Source organism: Rhea pennata, chromosome 22 (genome assembly GCF_028389875.1).
Source record: "Rhea pennata isolate bPtePen1 chromosome 22, bPtePen1.pri, whole genome shotgun sequence".
Classification (NCBI taxonomy): Eukaryota; Metazoa; Chordata; class Aves; order Rheiformes; family Rheidae; genus Rhea; species Rhea pennata.
The window spans coordinates 2,840,346-2,861,915 of record NC_084684.1 but is presented as its reverse complement, the minus strand read 5'-3'; the positions used below and the strand labels follow the sequence as shown (position 1 = coordinate 2,861,915).

General features: G+C 38.3%; 1 protein-coding gene and 1 long non-coding RNA gene across 8 annotated transcripts in view; one reads left to right on the top strand and one right to left on the bottom strand.

Moving 5' to 3' along the window:
• The window catches only part of VPS13D (vacuolar protein sorting 13 homolog D), a 113,246-nt gene extending 96,821 nt beyond the window's left edge, over nucleotides 1-16,425 (top strand). For 6 of the 7 annotated variants that reach the window (XM_062593526.1, XM_062593529.1, XM_062593525.1 and 3 more), the window contains 3 exons: nucleotides 8,255-8,386; nucleotides 12,515-12,755; nucleotides 13,604-16,425. In XM_062593526.1, coding sequence (XP_062449510.1) covers nucleotides 8,255-8,386; nucleotides 12,515-12,755; nucleotides 13,604-13,735 — 505 coding nt within the window. In that variant the 3' untranslated portion in view covers nucleotides 13,736-16,425. Of the gene's footprint in view, nucleotides 1-8,254; nucleotides 8,387-12,514; nucleotides 12,756-13,603 lie in introns of those variants that run through there. The other variant, XM_062593530.1, reaches the window with a different exon arrangement.
• Nucleotides 13,086-19,347, bottom strand: LOC134150045 (uncharacterized). The gene is made up of 4 exons (XR_009960579.1): nucleotides 19,251-19,347; nucleotides 18,492-18,617; nucleotides 17,709-17,816; nucleotides 13,086-13,815 (listed from the first exon to the last, which is right to left on the bottom strand). It is a non-coding gene; the product is annotated as an uncharacterized LOC134150045 (long non-coding RNA).
• Nucleotides 19,348-21,570: the final 2,223 nt, after the last annotated feature.

Sequence of the window (21,570 nt, the reverse complement as noted above, 5' to 3'; positions counted from 1 at the left end):
AGCATCAGCAGAACAAACTAAAAAGTCAACGAAGATCAGGCAATGAAGTATTCAGAGTTTCCATTCAGAAATCTACTTGCTTGGAATTAGGTGGGGTAAGTGAAAAACGTATGCACACCAGAAACAAACATTATTCAAAAACAGTTGACTCGGTTGGAATGTGCCAGGACAAATCATCAGAATGCACTAAACCAGTCAGACTTGATCCCCATTCTTGAAAACATGTCACGCATGCTCTGCAGGAGTTTTTAAGCAACTTTTGGCCTTGTTACTAGTATTTTCAGTTTATAAAAACAGCAGAAAAGATGAAACTGGTGTTAATGCAATAGCAATACTGTGTTTTATTTATTTAAAGCACAATGGATGGACTCACCAGTGCAGTGGCTTTATCACCTCATGTCCAGGTGTAAGTTTGTTGCCCCAAAGGGGTCAAGTCTAGTACAGTATGTCTAGGGCAACTTTCTTGAAGTAATTTTTACTAGTCTTCCTTGCATCAATGAAGGTGAAAATAGGCTATCAGCGCAGTACAGCAAGTACATGGGTGTCTTCCATTATAATCAATAAGAGGACAAATGACAGACCATGACAAGAAGTATGTACTGTGAAGCAGTCCTTACAAATAGCTATCTCAATGTCATATTGCTACTCTTTAGTCCTTGTGGCTTTCCTTGTACTTACCCATTTCTCTTGCATGGATTTGCCACAGCATGCTTCAGTTGCCCTTCCATTCACTCCCACTCCAGATGATTTTTGACTTCCTATGTACTGTATTTCCAGTAGTACTAGTTTTGTGTTACAAGAATTACTTCATACACCTTCCTGCTAAGCATAAAAATGATGCCCTCAGATTGTCTGAAGTTTCTGCACGTTTAAAATGGTTGAACTAGTAAAACATGCTGATGGACAGGTAATACTGTTTATACTGCTAAGATTTGTATTCTCATATTATAAGATACTGCATTGCTTTATAACTAATACTGCTTTCATACAGTGTGGCAAGCCAGATTAGTTTATTTTAGGTTTATATTTATGTAGTAATTACAGGCTTACTTGAAAGCAGTTGACCTTCTGGCAAGGAATGTGCTATGTACTGCTTACCCTGTTTACCTGTTAGCAGACAGACTTTTTTCCTTTGTTGCTTACAGCAAGTTCTTGTGTTCAGTCCTAGTCCCGAGTCGGTATATGAGAGCCCAGGGCCTGCTGGGATAGGGTTTTACACTTGTGCTGTCCTTTTGCCCTTCCACTGAACTCTCTTCATTTCAGTCATGAGCAAACAGTCAGTGCCTGAACTAACAACCCTGCAATCCTCCAAAGCACGCCTCGCTTACAGTACCAAACAAAGGGAGGCCCGCGTGGGCCGGCCCAAGCCAAGGAATGCAGCTTCGGGGTTCTGCTCCATAAATTTAACCAGCACGACAAAAAGGAGATAATATGAGCTTTCGTGATGATCTGAAAGGGGGAGGTTTGTGTCCCATTGATTGCGGTCTGGCCTATTGCCAGGCCCCAAGCCTGACCGACAGTTGAACCATATCGTTAAGGCGTGTAATACAGCTCAAGTCTTGTACAGCAGCCAATGAGTACATATCCAGAGGGCAAAAGTTTATAAAGAGTTGAGGCTGTCCTGTTTAACCCTCTCACACTGCATGTAATATATACTGCTGCCATTCAGAAATAGTCACATTACTGTTTAGAATGTAAACCTTCAACTTTTTTTACTTGGAAAAAATACGTGTGTGTCTGATTTTTAATGTGCAGCAGATTTATAAAGTGATCTGGGGGGGGGGGGGGAAGCATGTAAAACTGACCCTTAAAAAGAAAAAAAAAAAGCCCAGACTCACAGCTCTTTTTCAATACTGTTTTATCCGTAGTTAGTTCCTTTTTTGTTCAGAGGTATCTTCTGGATTGTTGTACAAGGTCTTTCATACAGATGGAGTTATTTATTGCCTTGATGTCACCTCATTTAGTATGTGGCTGGTATTTTTATGGATAATCTTTTTCGCCTAATGTTGCTGTTAACATGTGGAAGGCTCTTTATCAGTTTTGCCAGTTGATTTAGATCATTCTTGCAACCGTTAAAAATCATCTTTTTCTTTCAGTTAAGTTTGTGGTCAAGGGCTTTGCTGTGCTGCTTGCAGCACGACTTGTGCTAACTGAAAAATACATGATGGAGTCTGTAGAAAACATGAATACAGTCAACATAGTCCACTTCACTAGCCCTTCACGCAGGCCTAGCAGTTAATATTTTTGTTTTGGATAGGAGCTAGTGGTTGCTTTCCCAGGAAGGATTTGCTTTCCCAGGAAGGTAAGAGCGTAATTTGGAAACACTTCTGTTAAATTAAAATTCAAATGATCGTGTTCATTGTTACTACAAATGAGCATTGCTTACCAGCACTGATTGAGTTTTTGACAAGACCACTATACATATATATATATATATATATGAGCACAGAAATAAGACTAATATTCCCTCAGTAAATGGAACTGCACTGCCCTGCCTCTGCCAGTAGACTATATTCAGAGGTTTTAAGAGAAAGATTAAATAATTCACACATTTTCTCACTTAAAAACATGCTATTGTAGCGGAATCTCTCTTGACCTTACACCGTGCCCTGAGGCATAGCAACTTTATGGCCCTAGTAACTTTAATATTCACTAAAGGCAAGTTCAGCTCGTGTTGTTGAAATAGGTGTTTGCAAAAAAGCCCTGCTAAGAACTGTATCTTTTGACTTGAATCAGAAGGTGAGTGGGAGCGTTTTTCAATGGATTTCTAAGACAAGAAACTCTAATGTGACAACTCGAGTAACATCACTCTATAATCAGTACAAGAGCTTGGGAGAAACTGGAAACTGAGATGGCAGTGTTACATTTTTATGTACTTCTTAAGCTTAATGATATCAAAGTACTTGAGAAAGTGTTTCTGCAGAACAAAACAGTCGGAGATGGATCCACACTGTATGACTGAGGTAAGTGGCATGCAGGTGGCCGGTATGCTAGCAGGTGGAAACTTATGCAGATGCTATCAGCTGGGTGAGTTCACCTGCTGTTCTCCTGTTTTTAAAAAAGTGACATGTGATGCCCTAATTCTAAGAAAGCAGAATTAAGTTCTCACTTCCTTTTGAACATGGACTGCGAAGAAATTTAATACAATCATAAGCACATGAATAGCATTCAATTTTGGTTTGATCTTGTGTACGAAAGAAAATGGGGGAGGGAGGTAACCTCATCTCCAGGAAGCTGGCAGGAACAGCCTACACGATAAAGTTGCTTCTTCAGCATGCTGTAGCTCTCTGAAAAGCGTATTGGGTCAGCTAAAGGTCTTCAGCATCTGAGCTGGTAGATCCCCCAAAAGAGGAGGGATTTGACTGTAAGTGGGAGGTTTTAGCCCTAGGCATCACTTGTTTGCATGTTTCTGCCCGAAACTAGCATTTTGGGAGCACTCTAACAAGTACAATATATTCCACGCATTTGCTGGAATAAACAGTGCCTATGAGCTTCCTCAGATATGCAGTCAGTGGGGAGCTGTCTGGCTCATGATTTTAAACATTTTTGTAGCTAGTTCAGATATTCTAATGCCAAATCCAACACTTGGACTGAATGCACTGCATGTGCATTTGAAAACGCACCTTAAAAGCATGTGTGCCTGAACTGGTGAATGAATTCCATGGTAGAGCTGTGCCAACTCTCTAGGTTCAGGTGGCAGGACTTCAAGAAATCATCTTCATAAACTTTTGTTGGGAACTGTACCCGCAGTGCCCAACAATGCAAAGGAGGCAACTGTACTTACTCTTTACTTTTTAGCATTACCATCTGCTAGTAGTCAAAATGCAATTTATGAAATACAAGTTTCCATAGGTTCCCTGAAATAAGGCACAAATCATTTAATGTTCATCCTCTCAGATGCAGAAAACTGACACACTGAAAATAATGCTACATGTCCCCTTTTGCTCTGTGCAGGCATAGAACATTCCTGCTTATCTCAACAGTTCACCGTTTTGATTTTAGTGATGGCTGTGTCAGTAATAGGGTTTTCTCTTGCTGCTTCTATCTTTGGGGAAGTTGTTGAAGTTCCTTAAGTTGTTATATTTTGATTGATAATTTGGGGTTTGATACTGAGGATACTGAAAGATAAAGCAGCAGTAACACAAACTTTGAATCTGTATGTAGTTTTATTAAGACTTCAATTTCAAAGTGGTCTAGGTACACTTTAAGGAAAATTTTTAGATCCAGGAAACATCAAAAGATGAGTCAGTTATTTTCAAAAACACTATATAGTTCTCTTCACCTAGCAATAATTCTATCTAGGTATCTAGAGAAATGGTAAACATGTATTTGCAGAATAATGACTTGGTGAAACGTGTGACATGTCTTGCTAAAAAGCTTTTTTCTAAGTTGTTAAGTAATTATCACTTGGACATACCTGAACACCTTCCTTACATCACCGGGTCAGTGATCTGTTTGATCACAAAGCTTTTGACTTAGAACTGGTCAACATGAATTCCATGAACTGTTAAACAAAAGCCAGCCAATTAACACTGTTGTAGTAATGTAAGCGTTTCAGTTAATGTGCATACAGCCATCAGAAATAAGATTCTCCAGTGTTCAGCTTTGTCTGAACAGTGAAGAACTACCCTGTGTGCCTCAATCTCCTGACACCATTTCCAGTCTCTTTGTGTCCCCGTTCAGCAGCACTCTTCCCTGCTGTGACCAGTAGGCACGAGGGCATTTCTGTCTTGTGTTGCCTTTGTGTGCTTATTAAAAAAGAATCAGCAAATCTGTTGAGTGCACGTTTAACATAACACAGATGTGGGCACACCACTGTTCATTCCGCTTTACAAATTTTCAGCTTTTTGCATTTCATCAGTGTTGCTTATTATTTACAGAATGTAACTTGAGACAGTAGAACAAATTTGTAGTTAAAAAAAAAAAAAAATCAAGTAGTGTGGAATGTTATTAGCTGTCCAGACCAAACAGACCACTTTGCCAAGGGCTGATGGACTAAGAGGATCAAGGCAATTCACGCTAGCACTAGCGGCACTTTATTGAAAAGCAACTGACCTTCTTATCACCAAGGTGAGAATTATCTTTTATCACTAGGTTGAATGTTTTAGCACATAGGAGTGATGGGGACAGTAAGCACCATACTAACTTCCCTGTTTAAAGAACAAAACAAAAACCCACAGTTCATGAATTGCCAACTCTTGCAGAAATCCACTGTAGTGCTCAGTATTCTTATTTAGTCTCTCTGACCTGCTTCTAAGCCAGACACTGAAACCAGTCAGTGTTCTCTGATGTCCTGGTTTCTACAAAATAGGTTGATTAAAAGCCCTATTCTTCCCTTTTTTTCCCCAGTAGTCTTGCTTGCTGTGCTTCAGCTGTCGGTTCTCATGGTGCTACAGATTAAATAGCAGAGTTGAATGCTTATCTGAAAGATTATTAACATAAAAATCATTATGCAGTGGTGTTGCTCATTCCAGTATGAATGGCTGAATGCTCCATTATCTAACTTTCCAGAATGCATAGTAAAGAAGTGTTCCAGTGAAAAGCTAATGATTGGCCTGTAGCTGCAGTAGCTAGTTAGAAGCTATACATTAAACTTCAGTCCCTCTTTAAAACTTGTTGAGGTATGCTATAGGTGCTGTAGAGAAGTTTAACAGCCAGTGGACACTTCTGGGATAACTGAAATTTTTCAGTTACGCTGTTTTTAAAAGCGAGGGAAGTAGGACAAACAGCAAGACCTGAAAACAACACCGGTTGGAACCTTTTAATTTCTCTGGAACTTTTAACACTTCACATTTTATGAAGAAAAATGCTTGTTTTTGTTACTACTTTGGTAAGAATGGTTCATAAAATCAACAATACTGTCACGGCAACAGTGCCTGGTGTAGCAGAACCTTGCTTGTACCTAGAAAAATGAAGGGACAGAAAAGGTGGTTTGTGCCAAAGTTTTAATACTAGATGGTAATAGAGATGGAGGCAGAACTGAAGTTTTAACCCCTACATACAACTGTTGTTATTCAGTGGAATAATTTTAAATCCTATATAGATTGTAAAAGCATCTATTTACTTAAGTGTCTGGATTACTCTTGATTCAGATAAATGCTACTAATAGAGGAATACCTCTATGCAGCAAATCTGAATTTTCATAATACCTAGGATGTGTAACACCGTAACTAATTAATGTGAGTCTTACCAAACCCCAAAATTGTATAGCAGGACAATCAAAGCAAATCTGAAAATAATGATTAATTGTTAAATAGTTAAATAAGGGTCTCTTGGCAACAATCTGAGAGCGAAAATGGGGGGCGGGAAGAGCTTGTCCCCTCTTAATGTTCAAAAAACTGATTTTGTAGAGCTCTTAAAAGGTAATGGAGAGGAGGAGAGCAGAGGTTTACTGCAAGAGGAAAAGCTAACTTTGTGAACAGCTTGCTTACAGCTGTGCTGCCTAAAAACAAAGGAAATGTAAGAATTATTTCACTAGAGAAGAGTCTATTAACACAACTGCCCCCCTCCTCCCCTTTTAAGATATGTCCAAACACACTGGCTTGAACGACTTCATAAAGGAAAACTGCATGGGGTTTCTGAGATCATGGTTCCATTAATAATCCTCAGCAGACATAACTGTATTCCTGTTGAAATATCCAAAATATGACACAGTCATTTTGCAGTCAGTAGGAGGCACATGATGCTTAATCAAAGAAACGTTACAGTAGTACACAGACAGTACTTGGTATAGCATAGCTGAAGTGCAGTCACTGAAGTCAACAGCTGTCTGTGCCTCTTAAGTTTCCAAAATGGATCAGTGGCAAGTGCTGCTTCTGAGCCACTGTAACTTTAGTTCAGTGATACAACCATCTCATGAACAAACTTACCAGATTGATCCCTATATATTGGCCGATGTTTTTGTCTGCTGTGCTGTACAACCAGTACCTTTGGCTTCTACACCTTGTTTGCAAAATAGATTGACCATCATTGATCTGTTTTGTATCAACAAAACACACTGAGCTCAGTCACTCAGTAAGAGCACTGAGGTCAAATTTAAGTCATGAATGACATGTAAAATACTCTCTTCAAACCGTGTTTACTGCAGTGAAAAAGTATGTCATGATTAGAAGGCAGGGATGTCAAAGACTCAAAGGAAAACAAAATTTAAAAGGGTACATTTGTTGCAAGTTTTGCACAGGATTGCTGAAGAGGAAAGGTACCACAGAAACAAGGCTCCAGAGAAAACATCTGCAGAAAGCAAAGCTTAGAAGGCAAGTCCTCTAATGTGCTATTGCCAAGCAGCTTAAAAAGAAAATGTGTTGCTGCGTATGATTTTTTTCCCCAATCTTTTGATCAAAAAGGGATAAAGTTCATTGTACAGGGTCTTTACTAAGTATAAAGTTGGGAAGTGGCTAATCAGAAGTGGTGCGTTTGGTTTGAAAAATTAACAATGGCAATAGCCTGAAAGAGATATGAAAAAGCACAGCAGTCCCAGAGTGATGCTATTGGGAAAGGGCAGAGAATAAAGCAGGGCTAGGCAGCCTGTAACACAATTCTTCAGGGGTGGGGCGTTCCGAAGGCTTAAAGGAATTCAGAATATTGGGTTTCTTTTTTCCTTTTTTTTTGTTTTTTAACAAAATACTGCTAAGGGAGGAACCTAGCCTGCAGTTCATTAGCACTATGGCCAGTATCAACCTCTGGTGTCTCTAAGGCCCTGTGTGTGTTAGGGTGGTAGTTTGCTTGTTTTTATATACACTCAAGAAAGGCGAAGTATGTTAAATCTGCTACAGAGGCTCTGACTCAGGATTTTTCTTCTGTCTTTAACTTGACTGAGCTTCCCTATTTCCATAGCCCCTTAATTTTCAACCTAATGACACTCTGTCCATCAGTATGATGAGCTCTGTCTTCAGTGCACTCTGCTTTCTGTAGAGAAGCAAAAGAAACAATCAGATCAGCAGAACTCTACTAATGCGTATATCTGAAAACCTGCAGACTACTAGGTTTAGATTGCTTTTTCATGTTTGTTTACCATAATGCCTCCTAGCTGTAGAACGTAACTGAGAAATATTTGGAGTGTAGAACCGTATGAGCTGACACCATGTCTTCCTATTACAGAATCCATATGCAGTGAGTATTAATGAAGACTCTGTATTTTAAAAGCGTTGTCACACCTTATATTTCAGAATAAATACAACTTTGTGTGCTGACAGGTTGAAGTGGAAGGAAGAGCACTGCTGTTGTGGTAATTTTTTTTTACCTACTGTCTATGTAGGACACAAGCTGAGAGAGTGAGAAAGCCACGCTGCTGTAGAGGTCCTCAAGGACTCCTGCCCCGCTATTCAGGAAGTCAAGCAGAAGGACAAGAACAGCTGTTTAAACTGACTGACAACATCCAAGATGAGTTGTAAGTACTGACTTACACAATTACTAAGTAGCTACGTGTTATCTTTGTGTCTTTGGGAAAGAGAGACTGATCTTACACTCACTCACTCACTCACTCACACTTCATTTGTTTTTACTCTTGATGCTGGCTAGCAGCACAGCACGAGCACCTGATGACTTCTACCATGGCTTTTCCACAGACTATATACAACAGACAAATGCAGGTGCCATGGGACTCCTGTAGATCACTTGTCTTTAACTGCAAGGTAGGCTGTCTGTGGAAGAATCAGAGCTTTGGTTTCTGACTCTATGCTTTAATGAGCCTAGCTGCCACTGTCTTTACAGAAGAAGAAATCTCAGTCCATTTAACGTATGCCCTCACTGTGCTTTGATAAAACAAGTACCTGTTGGTAGGACTCGCGCTCTCTTTCCTCTTTAACACACTAATGTACAGATACAGCTAACTTCTCTTCAGTTACCTGTCTCTGCTGTCTTCTCGCTATTTTTCACAGTTGAAGACCTACAGAACGTTGGTAGTTGTTCCATGGGAGCAATACATGCACAAGCACTGATCGCTTACTTGTGTACTCTGAATTGGCCTTGGTTTAAATGTGAGAGAAGCTAACTTGGGTCAGTGGTACATGCTATTCCTGAGCTAAGCCTGCTTACACTTAAAACACTGAAATAAGTTGCAAATATATATAAAAATATGTGTATTTTTTTCGGGGTGGGGGGGGGGGAGGGGTGACACCAGGAGAGTTAGTACTAAATAACCTGAATGGTTTGTATGTGCAAAACGATGGAGCATCTGGGCTTGAACGCCTTGCTTAAATCTGCATGAAAGCAAGTGAAAACAGCATATAGTAAGGGATCAGCTTTGAAAAGTATGAAAAAATGTCTATAGAGTTAATGCCCAGGAAACTATCTGTATGTTTCTACAGGACATGTGAGTTTGTTGGATTAGGGTCTTAAGGCATAGTTCATTATTTACACTGGTCTCTCTGTACTGTTGTACCAAAAGAGAGGGGAAAGAAGAGTGAAACATGATAGTGATCCTCTTAAGAGGGATGTACAAACTCAGCAGGCTATTTTAACTCCACCGATAGCAATAATCAGGCACTGAAAGCTTCGTGCCAGTCTGGATGTTACCTTCAGCCACCTGCAAGGAAGAGTTTGTAGTGTGCCACTTCCTTGCAATCCCATAGTTCTACACCCTTCCTGTCCTGTTTTCATCTCATTTGAGAGACTTCATGCTATCACGCAGATCTGGCTCTAAGTTGGGAAAACTGGATGAGGCCAATTTGTGACAAACTTTAGCATGAACTTTTCACAAGTGTACCCTGTGAGCAGATCTGTGAGCTCTTAACAGTCAGATTGTTCATTTACTGTAACTTTCACCATTACGAACATCATTCAACAAGAAAACAGTGTTCCTTGTCATGGAAAGTAAGTACAAAATTATGCCTCTGACTTTTATCCTAGTATTGTAATCAAAAACACATTTAAAGACTTGATTATTTGCATATCTTCCTTCAGAGTTAAATCCATAAAAGGGGGTTTAATACCTTGCTCTACTGTTCTAACTAAATGTTTCCACATTTTTTTCCAGTTAGGCTCACTGTTTCACTTCTGGAAAATATTGTGTAATTACTTCCTGATGTTGTTAAAAACCCACAAATTCTCCAGAGATCTAGTTGCTTCTGCTTTGTTCTACTGGATCATGTTTCATTTAATTTTCATTTTCTTTTATTAATTTGAGATTTTTTTTAATAGCACAGAAGTATGGGTTTGTTTAAAAAAACTATAGTAGTATCTCAAAGTAGTATCTGAAAAGGTTAAACGTGTGTTTTGAGAACTAGGCACAGAGAAATAAGAGTTGGCAAGAGAGAATGGGCAATTATGCATGACTCAAACTTAGAACAAAATGTAGAGCCTGAATTACAAATTAGCTAATGTTTCTACGCTTCACCATAAAATTGTCTTCTGTTTCCACTTCTCAAAACACACGTGACACCACTGACAATTTTGTATGAAAAATTAGAGATACACTCTGATCTTTAGGAAAAACAACAAAAAAACAAAAACAAAAGTATCAATCAAAAAAACCACTGTGGTCCAATTTCCTGGTTGTTTCCACTGAACTTAAGAGTAGCTTTTGGCACTTTGCATCCATGCGGAGGAAGGCCTTAAGACTGCAATACAGTACACTGGAAAACAGCTGTTCTCCTTCTGAAAGGTATACAAAGCCCTCTAGAATTTGTTAAGTTTGCTGTCACAATTGCCTAAAACAGTGATACTGTATTACAAATTTCTGAAAAAAATCACCTTTTCATGTTCTTTCCTTGCTGGAAAAGAAGTGAAGGTGGCAAATGTGCTAGCAGGTTCCCTCTGGTCCCACATTAATTGAACTATCTTTGTAAAATACTGTATGAGTTCTGTATCAGTTATGTACCTGTGTGCTCTAAGGAGAGGGACTAATCTGCAGGCCATAATGCTGCTGTGTTTGAAAATGAAGACTTGTATGACCTCTCCTTTAAAAAAAAAAAAAAAAAAAAAAAAAAAAAAAAAAGAGGCAACTCTTCCAACCTTTAGGTAAGGTTTTTGAAATTAATCAATTAGGATGAACTCCAAAGGAAAACTGAGAGACAACTGCTTTTTTCAATAACTGTATTAATGTCTCTCACCTATGTTTTTTTAATGGTGAAATGTAAATTTTTGTCTGTTTCCTTGACATACAGTGAACACACTTTGCTAAACTATTTCTCCAGTTCAGTTCTGTATTAAGCATTTTCTTGAAGATTGCAGCAGGGTAAGTGCAACAGTACAGGGTTTTTTTGTTGTTGTTTTGAATATCCATGCTCTCTTCTCAGCACTTAAATGAAAGTTTTAGTAGCTACCTTGGATGAGTGTGTATGCCTTTTTCAAGTTTATGGAAGTAAGAGCATTTGTAAGATGACATTGCTAGGAGGTGTAGGGCAGGGAAAAGGCAAGTTCAGTGCAAAACAACATCTTTCAGGAAACTCGTAACAGAAAATTACTGGAATAATTCTTTCAAGTTTTCATAAGAAATTATGATCTGACCTTTTGAAATGTTTTTGATTATAAAAACTCCGTTTCTTGCTAAAGCTTTGTTCAGATGTAGCTCAGAGTCATTTGTTCAAAGTGTTACGTAAATGATAGAGCCGACTGTAGTGTTGGTAACTGGTTGAGTATTTTGCATAACACATCAGTGCAACAGTGGACAGACTTGTAAAAAACAACAGTTCAGAGAACAGTAAATTTGAACCTACCTGAGAGCAGGAGAATCTTATTCTTACAGGCATGTTTATGCCCTTGTGGACTTTTGACAGAGTGTAATTCCATTTAGCACTCTTTTGAGTTATAAACCAAAATTTAATTCTAAGAATCTACCAACATTCATTTAGTAGTAAATCAGAGCTGGGAAGAAGTGTTTGTGTGTAAAGTACCTATTTCACTTTTGCATTCCTTACTGCTATTTTTACACATCAACCTTTTTGGACATCATAATTCTCAATCTTCTTAATTCATCCTTTCTACCTCCCCTATTCATCACTTAGACTAATCTCTCTGGGGAAATCTGCTTGCTGCTTAACCTTTCACCCACCACGTTAAACAGCTAATTTCTCTTTTCTAGCTACTGATCCAGGCAGCAGGTTAAACTTGTTCTTTGCTTCTAAGGGGGAGGGAGGTATGTGGCAAAACGAAGCAGAGTAGGTGTGAAATATAGAAGGATAGTGCTGCAGTCATAAATATCTGCATACTGTTCGCATAATCAGCAATAGAACTGAAATTACAATTAAACTACAAAATCAGGGCTTGCAGTGTTCAAATGCAAGGAAAATACTCTTTCTAAGCCTCGTTAAAGGATGCCTGTATACGCCCTTTTTATGTCCAAAGCTAGAAGCCCAACATTTAGTGCTTGTATTTGATTTACAGTACAAACTTTTTTTAAACTGAAGGGGGTACTGCTCAGTTCTCTTTTTATAACACTTTAAATACAAATGAATTGTACATATAATGCTATTAATTTTTCAGAAAAACTTCTAAAGCGCATCTGAAACGGAACAGATTAAGACATTTGTTACAGTTGTCTATCTTCAAATGATGTTTGTTTTTTTCCCTCCCTTAGCTTTATTGCAGTGGAGAACATAGACAGCTACTGTGTTCTCATTTCATCTAAGGCTGTTTATTTCCTGAAGAGTGGTGACTATGCAGACCGTGAGGCCATCTTCCTAGAAGTCAAGTATGATGATCTCTATCACTGCCTTGTTTCAAAAGATCATGGGAAAGTGTATGTACAGTTGACGAAGAAAGCTGTTAATACAAGCAGTGGTGTAGCAATGCCTGGCCCATCACAACAAAAACCAATGGTAAGGATCTAGCACCTCTGACTTCATTCATGCAGGGTTTTTTTCCCCCCTTAATGTATATACTAATTCTGAAAGTGTTTGATGTCATTAGTGTTGTTTCCTATGCTGCGTAACAATGAAACGTTCTTCTCTCAACAGTGTAAATAGCTGCTGCTAGAAAAGTTTATGAGACAAAAGAACTTGCTCCTTAAACTGATTCAGATTATAGGGTTTTTTCCCTCAGCTTTTTTCCTGAAGGCTGAAATTAAAATAGGGAAAACAGTTCTTTACCTGAAAAGGACTTTTTAGTTTTACAATACATAATACACTGAACTTAGGTACTTTGCCTTATATTTATTACTTACAGCTTTTTGTTCTCCTCACACACGTGCCACTTTTTACTGCAGAATATCTAAGACTGAAAAGACTCTTTATGTCATGCATATTTAAGTTGATCAGAACTCTCACTGCTAAACCTCACATTTTTTTTGCTTCCTTACAGTAGTTGTTCAGGGGTCTATTTTACGGACAAGTTTACAAGCTCACCCCTGACCCAAGTCAGTTTACATTCCAAACAGACAAGCCAGATGAAAGGAAGGGAGGCAAAGGAGGTAACTTCAAATATTGCAAGATGGTTTCTGCTCTCTTCCTAAAATACCTAATCTATTATTACCTGCATCACACTCACTCCTTCTGTATTTCAGCCTCAGCACTGAGAAGGAAAGAAATCACCACTAAACATCTCTATTTGTTACAGGAGACTTGAAAAACAGCCAATCCAATCCTTTCAATTAATGGAGAAATGAAAACTATATTCTACTTCAGACAACATTAGTGCTACATAACAAAATAAACATTTCTTTTTGCAGGTCCATGTAAAATCTGAAGTTCTTGCAGTAAAGCTATCTCAAGAAATAAACTATGCAAAGAGCCTTTATTATGAACAACAGCTTATGTTGAGACTCGGTGAAAATCAAGAACAACTGGAGCTGGACTGCTGAAACATCCTCCTTACTGCCCGAGTGAAGTGCAAGTACCAATCTGGAGCTGATGGTTTTCTGTAACTAGAGAAAGTACAACACTGGAAGGAAATAAAAGTCCATTTTAGTATTTACTAAATGGAATCATTGTGAGTGAGAAAATAAGGGTGGTGGGCTGCTGGTGTCTTTTCTTTTTTCAGTAATTATATAACAAAAATATAGTTGAAATGCATTTGGTTCTGGGAGAAGCCCTGTATTTTGCTAACCTGTACATATGTAAAACAGTATTTGATGTAAATAAGGAAGTCCAGACCAGGGTGTTGGTATATAGAAAAGTCTGTTTACTGTGTAAAGAAATCAAAGAAGCTGTACTGAGTCTTACTGCACTAACTGAAACTATCCATATTCTCTCTCTCTCTTGCTCTCCTTTTCACAGTACAGGAAAGTAGATAAAGGTTAAAAAAAATAGTTAATTGCAGCTGTCTGTAGCTCTGCTTAACACTGTGATAAAGGGTGCACTGCTTGGTTTGGGGTTTTATTCCAAATTAGTGGTACAGTTAAATGCATGTGTACCAAGTGTTCCACTGAAATTTTCTCCTCTGTTTTAACAAAAGAATTGGATTGTTTTGTTAAATATTGCAGTGAGGGCTCACTAATTCAATTACTTTGAAAATGTATTAGAAAACAAGCCGATTCTATTCTGATTACAGAACTCAAACTTTGCAACGTCTGCATGTCTGGAGGCCCCTGCTTCCAAGTTGTTTTGAGAACAGTTCAAGTGAACAACCTTGGAAACTGAAGTCTGTAACTTCAGTTTTTCCCTCTGTTCTGATTCAGTAAGTTAATATAGTTGGCTAGATACTGTGGAAAGCTGCTAGCATTGGCTTGAACCGAAAATGCCTGGAAGGGAAAAGAAATATGTATCACTGCATTACTTGTGCTAATGAAAACCTCTTCAAAGGTAGACCGTTTGAAATAATAAAAATAATATACTTCTGCAAATGTTTATATCAAATCAGTATTTGTCTTATCAACTTTAACAAAGCTAGAGATCAAAGAATGAGTATATTATACCTTTAGTCACAAAACCTAGGGAAACCAACAGAACTGTAAGGGTTTGTTTTATTTTTATTTATCTCTGGTGATGGTACAGCAAGTGTGCTAAATGCCTGAATGCAATCTGGATTTGCTGTGCAAGGCTGAAGTATAAGCACATGATTTTCCCAGAACTGTTGAATGATCTTTTGCAGATTTCAGGAGACTTTCTTCAAGTGTTATTTTGTAAACTTTTGACTCAAAATAGGAAGTCCACTACAGTTTTACTTTCAAATTAGTTTATCTTTTCATATCCTTTCATAAAGGCATACGAGAGCATTTTTAAACTGAAGGGTAGAGAAAAACAATTTTTAACTCCTGTAATGTGAAAGGTAGAAGCTTACTATGTAAGGAGAAAATGTGGTTACTGTGGATGTATGTATAGTCTGTGACTGGAAATCAAAATCCATAAAGGTCCATTACGCAAATGAAACTTGATTTAATGCATCACTTTTGTATATTTCTCTGTATAATTAATTTTTAAGTAAAATGTAGAATTTGACAAGTGTATTGGCTCAACAGTGCTTTAACATGCATGTCCTGTTGAACTCTGCCATTAAGGCCTTCTTGCTGCTACTCTCTCCTGTAAAGTTCTTGTTAGAAAGGGAGGGAGAAAACGAATGGTCAAGTTTGCATTGAGACTTTAGAGGAAAATGGCTTACATACATACATACTTAAATTTTGCAATAGCTGAATAAGCAGGAGCTGAGTTGCAAACACCTGAAAAAAGTTTGACACTACACCTGAGTTACCTGAACTTGAGGAGCCACAGTAGATCATGGATTAATTTGCTTGTTTCTTTATTCCTTTTGGAAAGAGTTTAACCTGTTCTTTGGCTGGTGATAATGACTAAATAAAGCATCACTTAAACTTTGAAAGACTGTAGCCCACTAGCCTAGCAGGACATCAGGGCCATGGACTGTAATTGGCTTAGGCTCTTCAGGTATGTTACTATTCTAGGATGGATTTTTTTTTTCTTGGGGGGGGGGGTGAAGGGGTGGCAGTTCAAATGATGTTATTTGTTGCTGTAACTAACTCACTCAACTATTTTTATATAATTTCAGAACTTTTACTATGGACTTTCCTACTGCTTTTGGCACAACTAACACTGAGTAAATATAACTTTCAGATTCCAAGAGCTTTTGGAGGATGTGGACAAGAAGTAAATGAAAGTCTTCAACTTTCACTTAAATTCTTAAGACCTTGTCTTGTCTGCTTACACCTTGTGTTCAACCTAATAGTCAATTTACCAAATTATGTGCAGTTCTTCAGACTGAGCGTTATGAAGACAGTCACCCTCAACCTGGTTTCACCTGAAGAGGTCAGAATGCTGTAATAACAGAAGTGGAAGACTTAAATTGCAGGGGTGAGGGAAGAACATTCATTGGTTAGTGTATAGGGGGAAGAATCTGTGTTACTCTCTATTTTTAGAACACAGCCAATACAGTTCATGCAAGAAAATGCTATTTCATGCTCCTTTGCTAAACTTTACAGGAAGTTGTTGCTATCTTTTCTAAGTAGCCATTCATCTCTACTTTTTGAGAACAACAGAATGCTAATAAAGATGGAAATACCCCACTGACCTTTAGGCTGCATTAAAAGCCCTATAAACCCATGCTGCACTGTGTTATGTTAAAAATACTCTGTTGTTGACTGTTTGCTTGGCTTTTACCCATATAGTCCTACATGCTTCTCTGTCCACCCAGACCAACTTCCTTTTCTTGCTGGAGCTGCTACTGCTATGTAAAACCACCACTGTCCGTATATGAATCTGAAGACACAAAATAAAAAAACCTGATTACATCCTCTCCATCCTGCCCCCCCCCCCTTGTTTACAAAAACATTAATTAATTAAGAGAACAACTATCAGGGATACAGAAATAGTCATCTGTAAGTTCCATGAACACCTTTGGTGGGGGCAGAATAGATACCAAGCTGCTTTCTCACCACACAGGTCTGATACTTCAAGTATGAAATAGACAATTCCCTTGGAATTTAGGTTGTCAGGGTAGATCAAATCCAGACTTACACCGCATTTCTCTGATCCGGACACTCAGAGTTCTGCGTCTGAGATAGTCTCATTTTCACAAAGTCATTTAGCAGTGGGAAATCGAGATGCTAAGCTACTGAAATGTTTGAGGAAAATAGTAAACTGAATAAATAAAATTTAATTATACTTAATTAAAATTGAGATATCTTGCTTACACATGTGAATGAACAGCAACAACAATAAAGAAATGCTTTTGTGCTGCAGTAACTCAACAGAATACAGGTTACTTACCCAAGCTCTACAGTACTTTTTCTGCTGGAGTTAAGTAAAACAACGTACTGCCAATAAATGGTAATTTAGGCATGAATATAGTTTGGGGGGGGGGCTCGCAGCCTAAAACTCACCCCTGTATCTGACAAAGCAATCAAAACGAGGTATTTGCTACTTTAGACTGCATGATCACCATGCAGCTAGTTCACTTTTTATTAAGGATTCTAAGTTTTGCTTTCCAGCCAGAGGTCATCACAGGCAGCTAACAAAAATCATTATTCCACTCAAGCTCAGCAAATAAAACTTGTATTTGGAGAGGTCAAAGATGTAAAATAGCCCACATCATTAAACAAGTGAATAAATAAGGAAACAAACAAACTAGCATAACTCATGTTTAAGTAATAACAACTGTTACTGTGTTTTTTTTCACTATTAGTTCTTACTTGCCCATTCATGATTTTAGGATTGTTTTAAGCTCTATGATAGGCTCATAGATATCAAGAATGTGACAAGGCCACTAGGACTGCTTTTCACTGAGAAAACAGCAGCGGAAATCTGGTTAACAGGCTTGTACTGCAAAAGCACACATGCATTGTATGGTCCCTGAAACAGGCAAAATGCACATCACTCACCACTTACTTTGTGCTTTGCAACTAGCTACAATTGCTGGAAGAAGTCTTCAGCTGGTAACAGGTGCTCCAACAGTCCAGGCAGGATGAGCAGATACAGTGTCTGCCTGTTCACAACCTTTGGAAGAAGAGAAATGAGTTTTCTAAAATGGCAGGATAAACCAGAAAAAAACCTTGCTAACTTTCACACCTTTTTTGGCACAGGTGTTATATTCTGCATGTATTATGTTAAGATCAAACTGAAACAGAGTTTTCATTACAGTCACTACTGAACCCTAAACAACGTGTTTTTACTTAGCTACTTACACGTAACAATTTTCAAATTAAGTACAGGCAGTGAAATAGAAAATACAAAATGAGATATGCCTGAAATGAGGTCAACAGCACCTAAGACATGGACAACATCCTTCCTCTCCTACTACTCTTGAACAAAATTTTCCAATAAATCAACTAGATACTACCTGAACAACTCAAATAATGAATTCTGTTTACTGAAAAAGTGTAGTGCTTGTGTTTTTGTGGATAGAATGATAAGTAAGTGGCTAGAAGTCCTGCTTCTCAAAATAGAAATCTAACCATAACGTTCCCCTGTAACAATGATATTTTGGTATATTTGCTATCCCATTTCCTCAACTGCATTTGTATCTTTTTTTTTTTCATTAACAGAAGATTATCTAGAATCCCAGGCAAGCATGCACACTCGTTTGGATGCTCTACCTTTTTTTTTTTTTTTTTTTTTTTTTTTGGTAGCCTAATCTCCAGAAGAAAGCTGTAGGCAGAGTTCAGCACTGACCTGTTTCCTACATTGTACAAAGCACCAGATGATGACTCCTCTAGGAATAACCTTACTTGCTCTGTTTCTCTTCCTTGTAGAACATTCCTCTATTTGCTAGTATCACAATGATTTCACTTCTGGTATCTGGAAATGAAAAGCAGGTTTCTAGGAACAAGTTTTCTTCAGGTTACAGCAGCTGCAAAGACGAAAAAAACAAACCCCCCTCCACGCAATTTTACTAGTGCAACAGTTGTTCCAACTCCAGTTACATAACTTGGGTCTCTCACAAAGAATAACAAAGGGGTGGCGGGGGCATATGTATATGCATGCACGCACGTGCACACACACACACACACACGCACACACACGCACAAAAAAAGAAAAAAAAACACACAAAGAAACTGTCTTGAAAAGGGATGGCTATACTCCCAGCTTCTCTATTCTTAAAAGCAGTTACTATAAAGAGGAAACACAGAGCCTTACTCTCTGGAAAAAAACAGACCGTGCCAAGATTCCAGTCCAGAATTATGTAAAATTCAGGCTTCATGGCAAACCCTTAAGCAGTACACATTATGATACTTAGTTTTATCAACAGTGGGGCTAAGGCCAAAACACTTTCATTTCCCCACTTATAACATCAGTCCAAATTTATTACAGCTTGGTTAGCTTCTGTCTATGGTAGTTGCCCAATACTCTGACAGTCTTAAATCCATCTGCCTCAGTAATACCATGGAGTTACCTAGCTGAGAAAATGTTTCCTTAATAGAAGATACAGACCAATTTCTCTGAGTAGTATTCCTTTCTTAGCTCTTCCATCATCAGATTTTCTGAAGTGGGAGAACGTGAGTAAAAACAGCACCAGATGTGTCATATATAATGCCGGGTCCTTCCACTGTGACTGGGTTTGCACGTCTCATACGTACAATAGACTGCAGTATTAGTCATATGAAAGGAAGCGTGCCAGAAAAAAAAAGTTACTCATTAACCACTGACAAACACTGGGAAAAAGAAAAAAAAAAAAAAAAAGAAAGAAAGAAAAAAAGAAAAAAAAAAACTTTTTTGCTGTTTTCCTCAGTGGAACTACAGCACATTCTAGCATAGAAATAAAAATAAACTTGGAGCTAAATGCAGTTACATAAGAAATGCATGCCTACTGCATTATATCAGTTCTATTAATGGCCTGTTATACAGCCATGTTGTCTTAATACAACTGGACTCCAGTATCACAAGGGGTTTTTTGTAACCGACAAACTATTGCCCAAGCAATGTGCCCAGCACAAACAGTTCTCTCTGGATAAGAATAACCTTGCACCTCAGGCCTATTCTGGTCTGACTCAAAAGTACTAAAAGGCCAGGAGATAAGTAAACAGCTTTCATGTGCGTTTACATTTTGGATAAATGGATGGGTCACCCAAAGGACAAGGATTGTGTGTAAAGGCTACAGAACAATTGTTTCCGCACCCTCAAAGCATAGGTCCCCTGAACACTGCAACCCTCTAAAAATTTTACCAAATAAAAGAAAAAAAATCTACCATATCAACCATCCATCCATTTAGGAATCATTTTCCAATACTCTCAAGCTTGTCTAAAAGTTAGATGCTACCAGATGCTCACGTATCAAGTCCGGTTTTGACTAAAATGTATTAAGCAAGTAAGGGGTAATACAATTCTCTCCTGACATGGCAGCAGCAAATACGTGTTTTCACTTTGGCGGGTAAGTCACCATTATCTAATGATTGTACTCCAAGGCCTCTGCAAGTAATCTATAGGCAGTAGTACAAACCTTTAGGTAACAGCATAATCAGGTGACAAAAATTTGTTCCTGTATAGTGTTTTGATGAGAAAAAAGCCCATCACAGGTCTGCAGGGCCAGACTCCACCACCCACTCTTGTTCTGGTAAGGCCAAGCGCCTGACATGTTAACTTCAAGACCACCACCAGTCCCCCCCCCCCCTTTCCAACTATGTGCTACTGAGCCTCAAACCAGCTTTGAAAAACACATTACTCTACATAATCTAAGTGCAGGAGAAAATTAAAGACATTTCACAGGAGCAACGCAACACTCCTGTGGTACGAATGAGTAGGATTTGGCCAAAATTCAGACAGTTAAACTAAAAACTAGAGAGCAGTTCAGTATCTTGACTAAGATCGCATACCTAAGTAAAATGCAAGGCCAGCATCAGAACCTGGGATCTTGCTCCCACTTACTTACACATCTTAATCGCAGTATAGTTCAACTGTAGCTTCATAACACTCTAGAAAAGCAGTTTACAAGAACAGTATGGCATGGAGATAAAGTTAAAATAGCAGGTATGAAAAGGGGTGGCTGCAATAAGAACACTAGGTTAGGCTGTGCTCCTGTCTAGGATCATGCATCCACTTGCAACCTACCAGACAAATGAATCTTTTTCTTAAGGTTTTTTTTTTCTATAATACAATCTATAATCCTTATTTTTTTACACAATACTCAGAATACAAGTAGAAAATATATGTAAGCAAATAGGTTCCTGCTGTACAAACAAGTATTGGAACGTTAGAAACCAGGGGATACTGAAAAAACAATCCCGAACGATTGTCTGTCAGGACAAACTTGACAAAAACAGTTTTACTCTCAGTGTTAATCACCGCTCTGCCAGATTCAGACACAGGAGAACTGTTCTCATGTTCACCCTTCTCCCCTGGAAAAAGTACACCTCAAACAGGAACTCACTAGCTCGCCTGCTCTTTCCAGCCAGGAAAATTAAAACCTTGCAACTGGATTGCTAAATTATCATTCGCTATTCAGCGCTGGATCTTCAAAGCCTTGCTGGCATCACATTTGCTCTGCAAGCAGCTGAACTAAGTTCTTTAAAAGTAAGCAAGCAAGCAAAACATGGAGCCAGAGAAGGGAACTGCACCCCCAGATAAAAGTGGACTATATTAATGTGGTCACAACCTCATCATCTTTTTTAAATAACAAAGAACTATATTCATTCAGAAACCATCATGATAATAACTAAGCACCTTGTGATTTTCATAAACAGTTCTTGTCTCTCTAACAAAACCTTTGTGTACCAATCTTTCTTTCGGGACTTCTTTTAATCTTTAAGTATGGAGG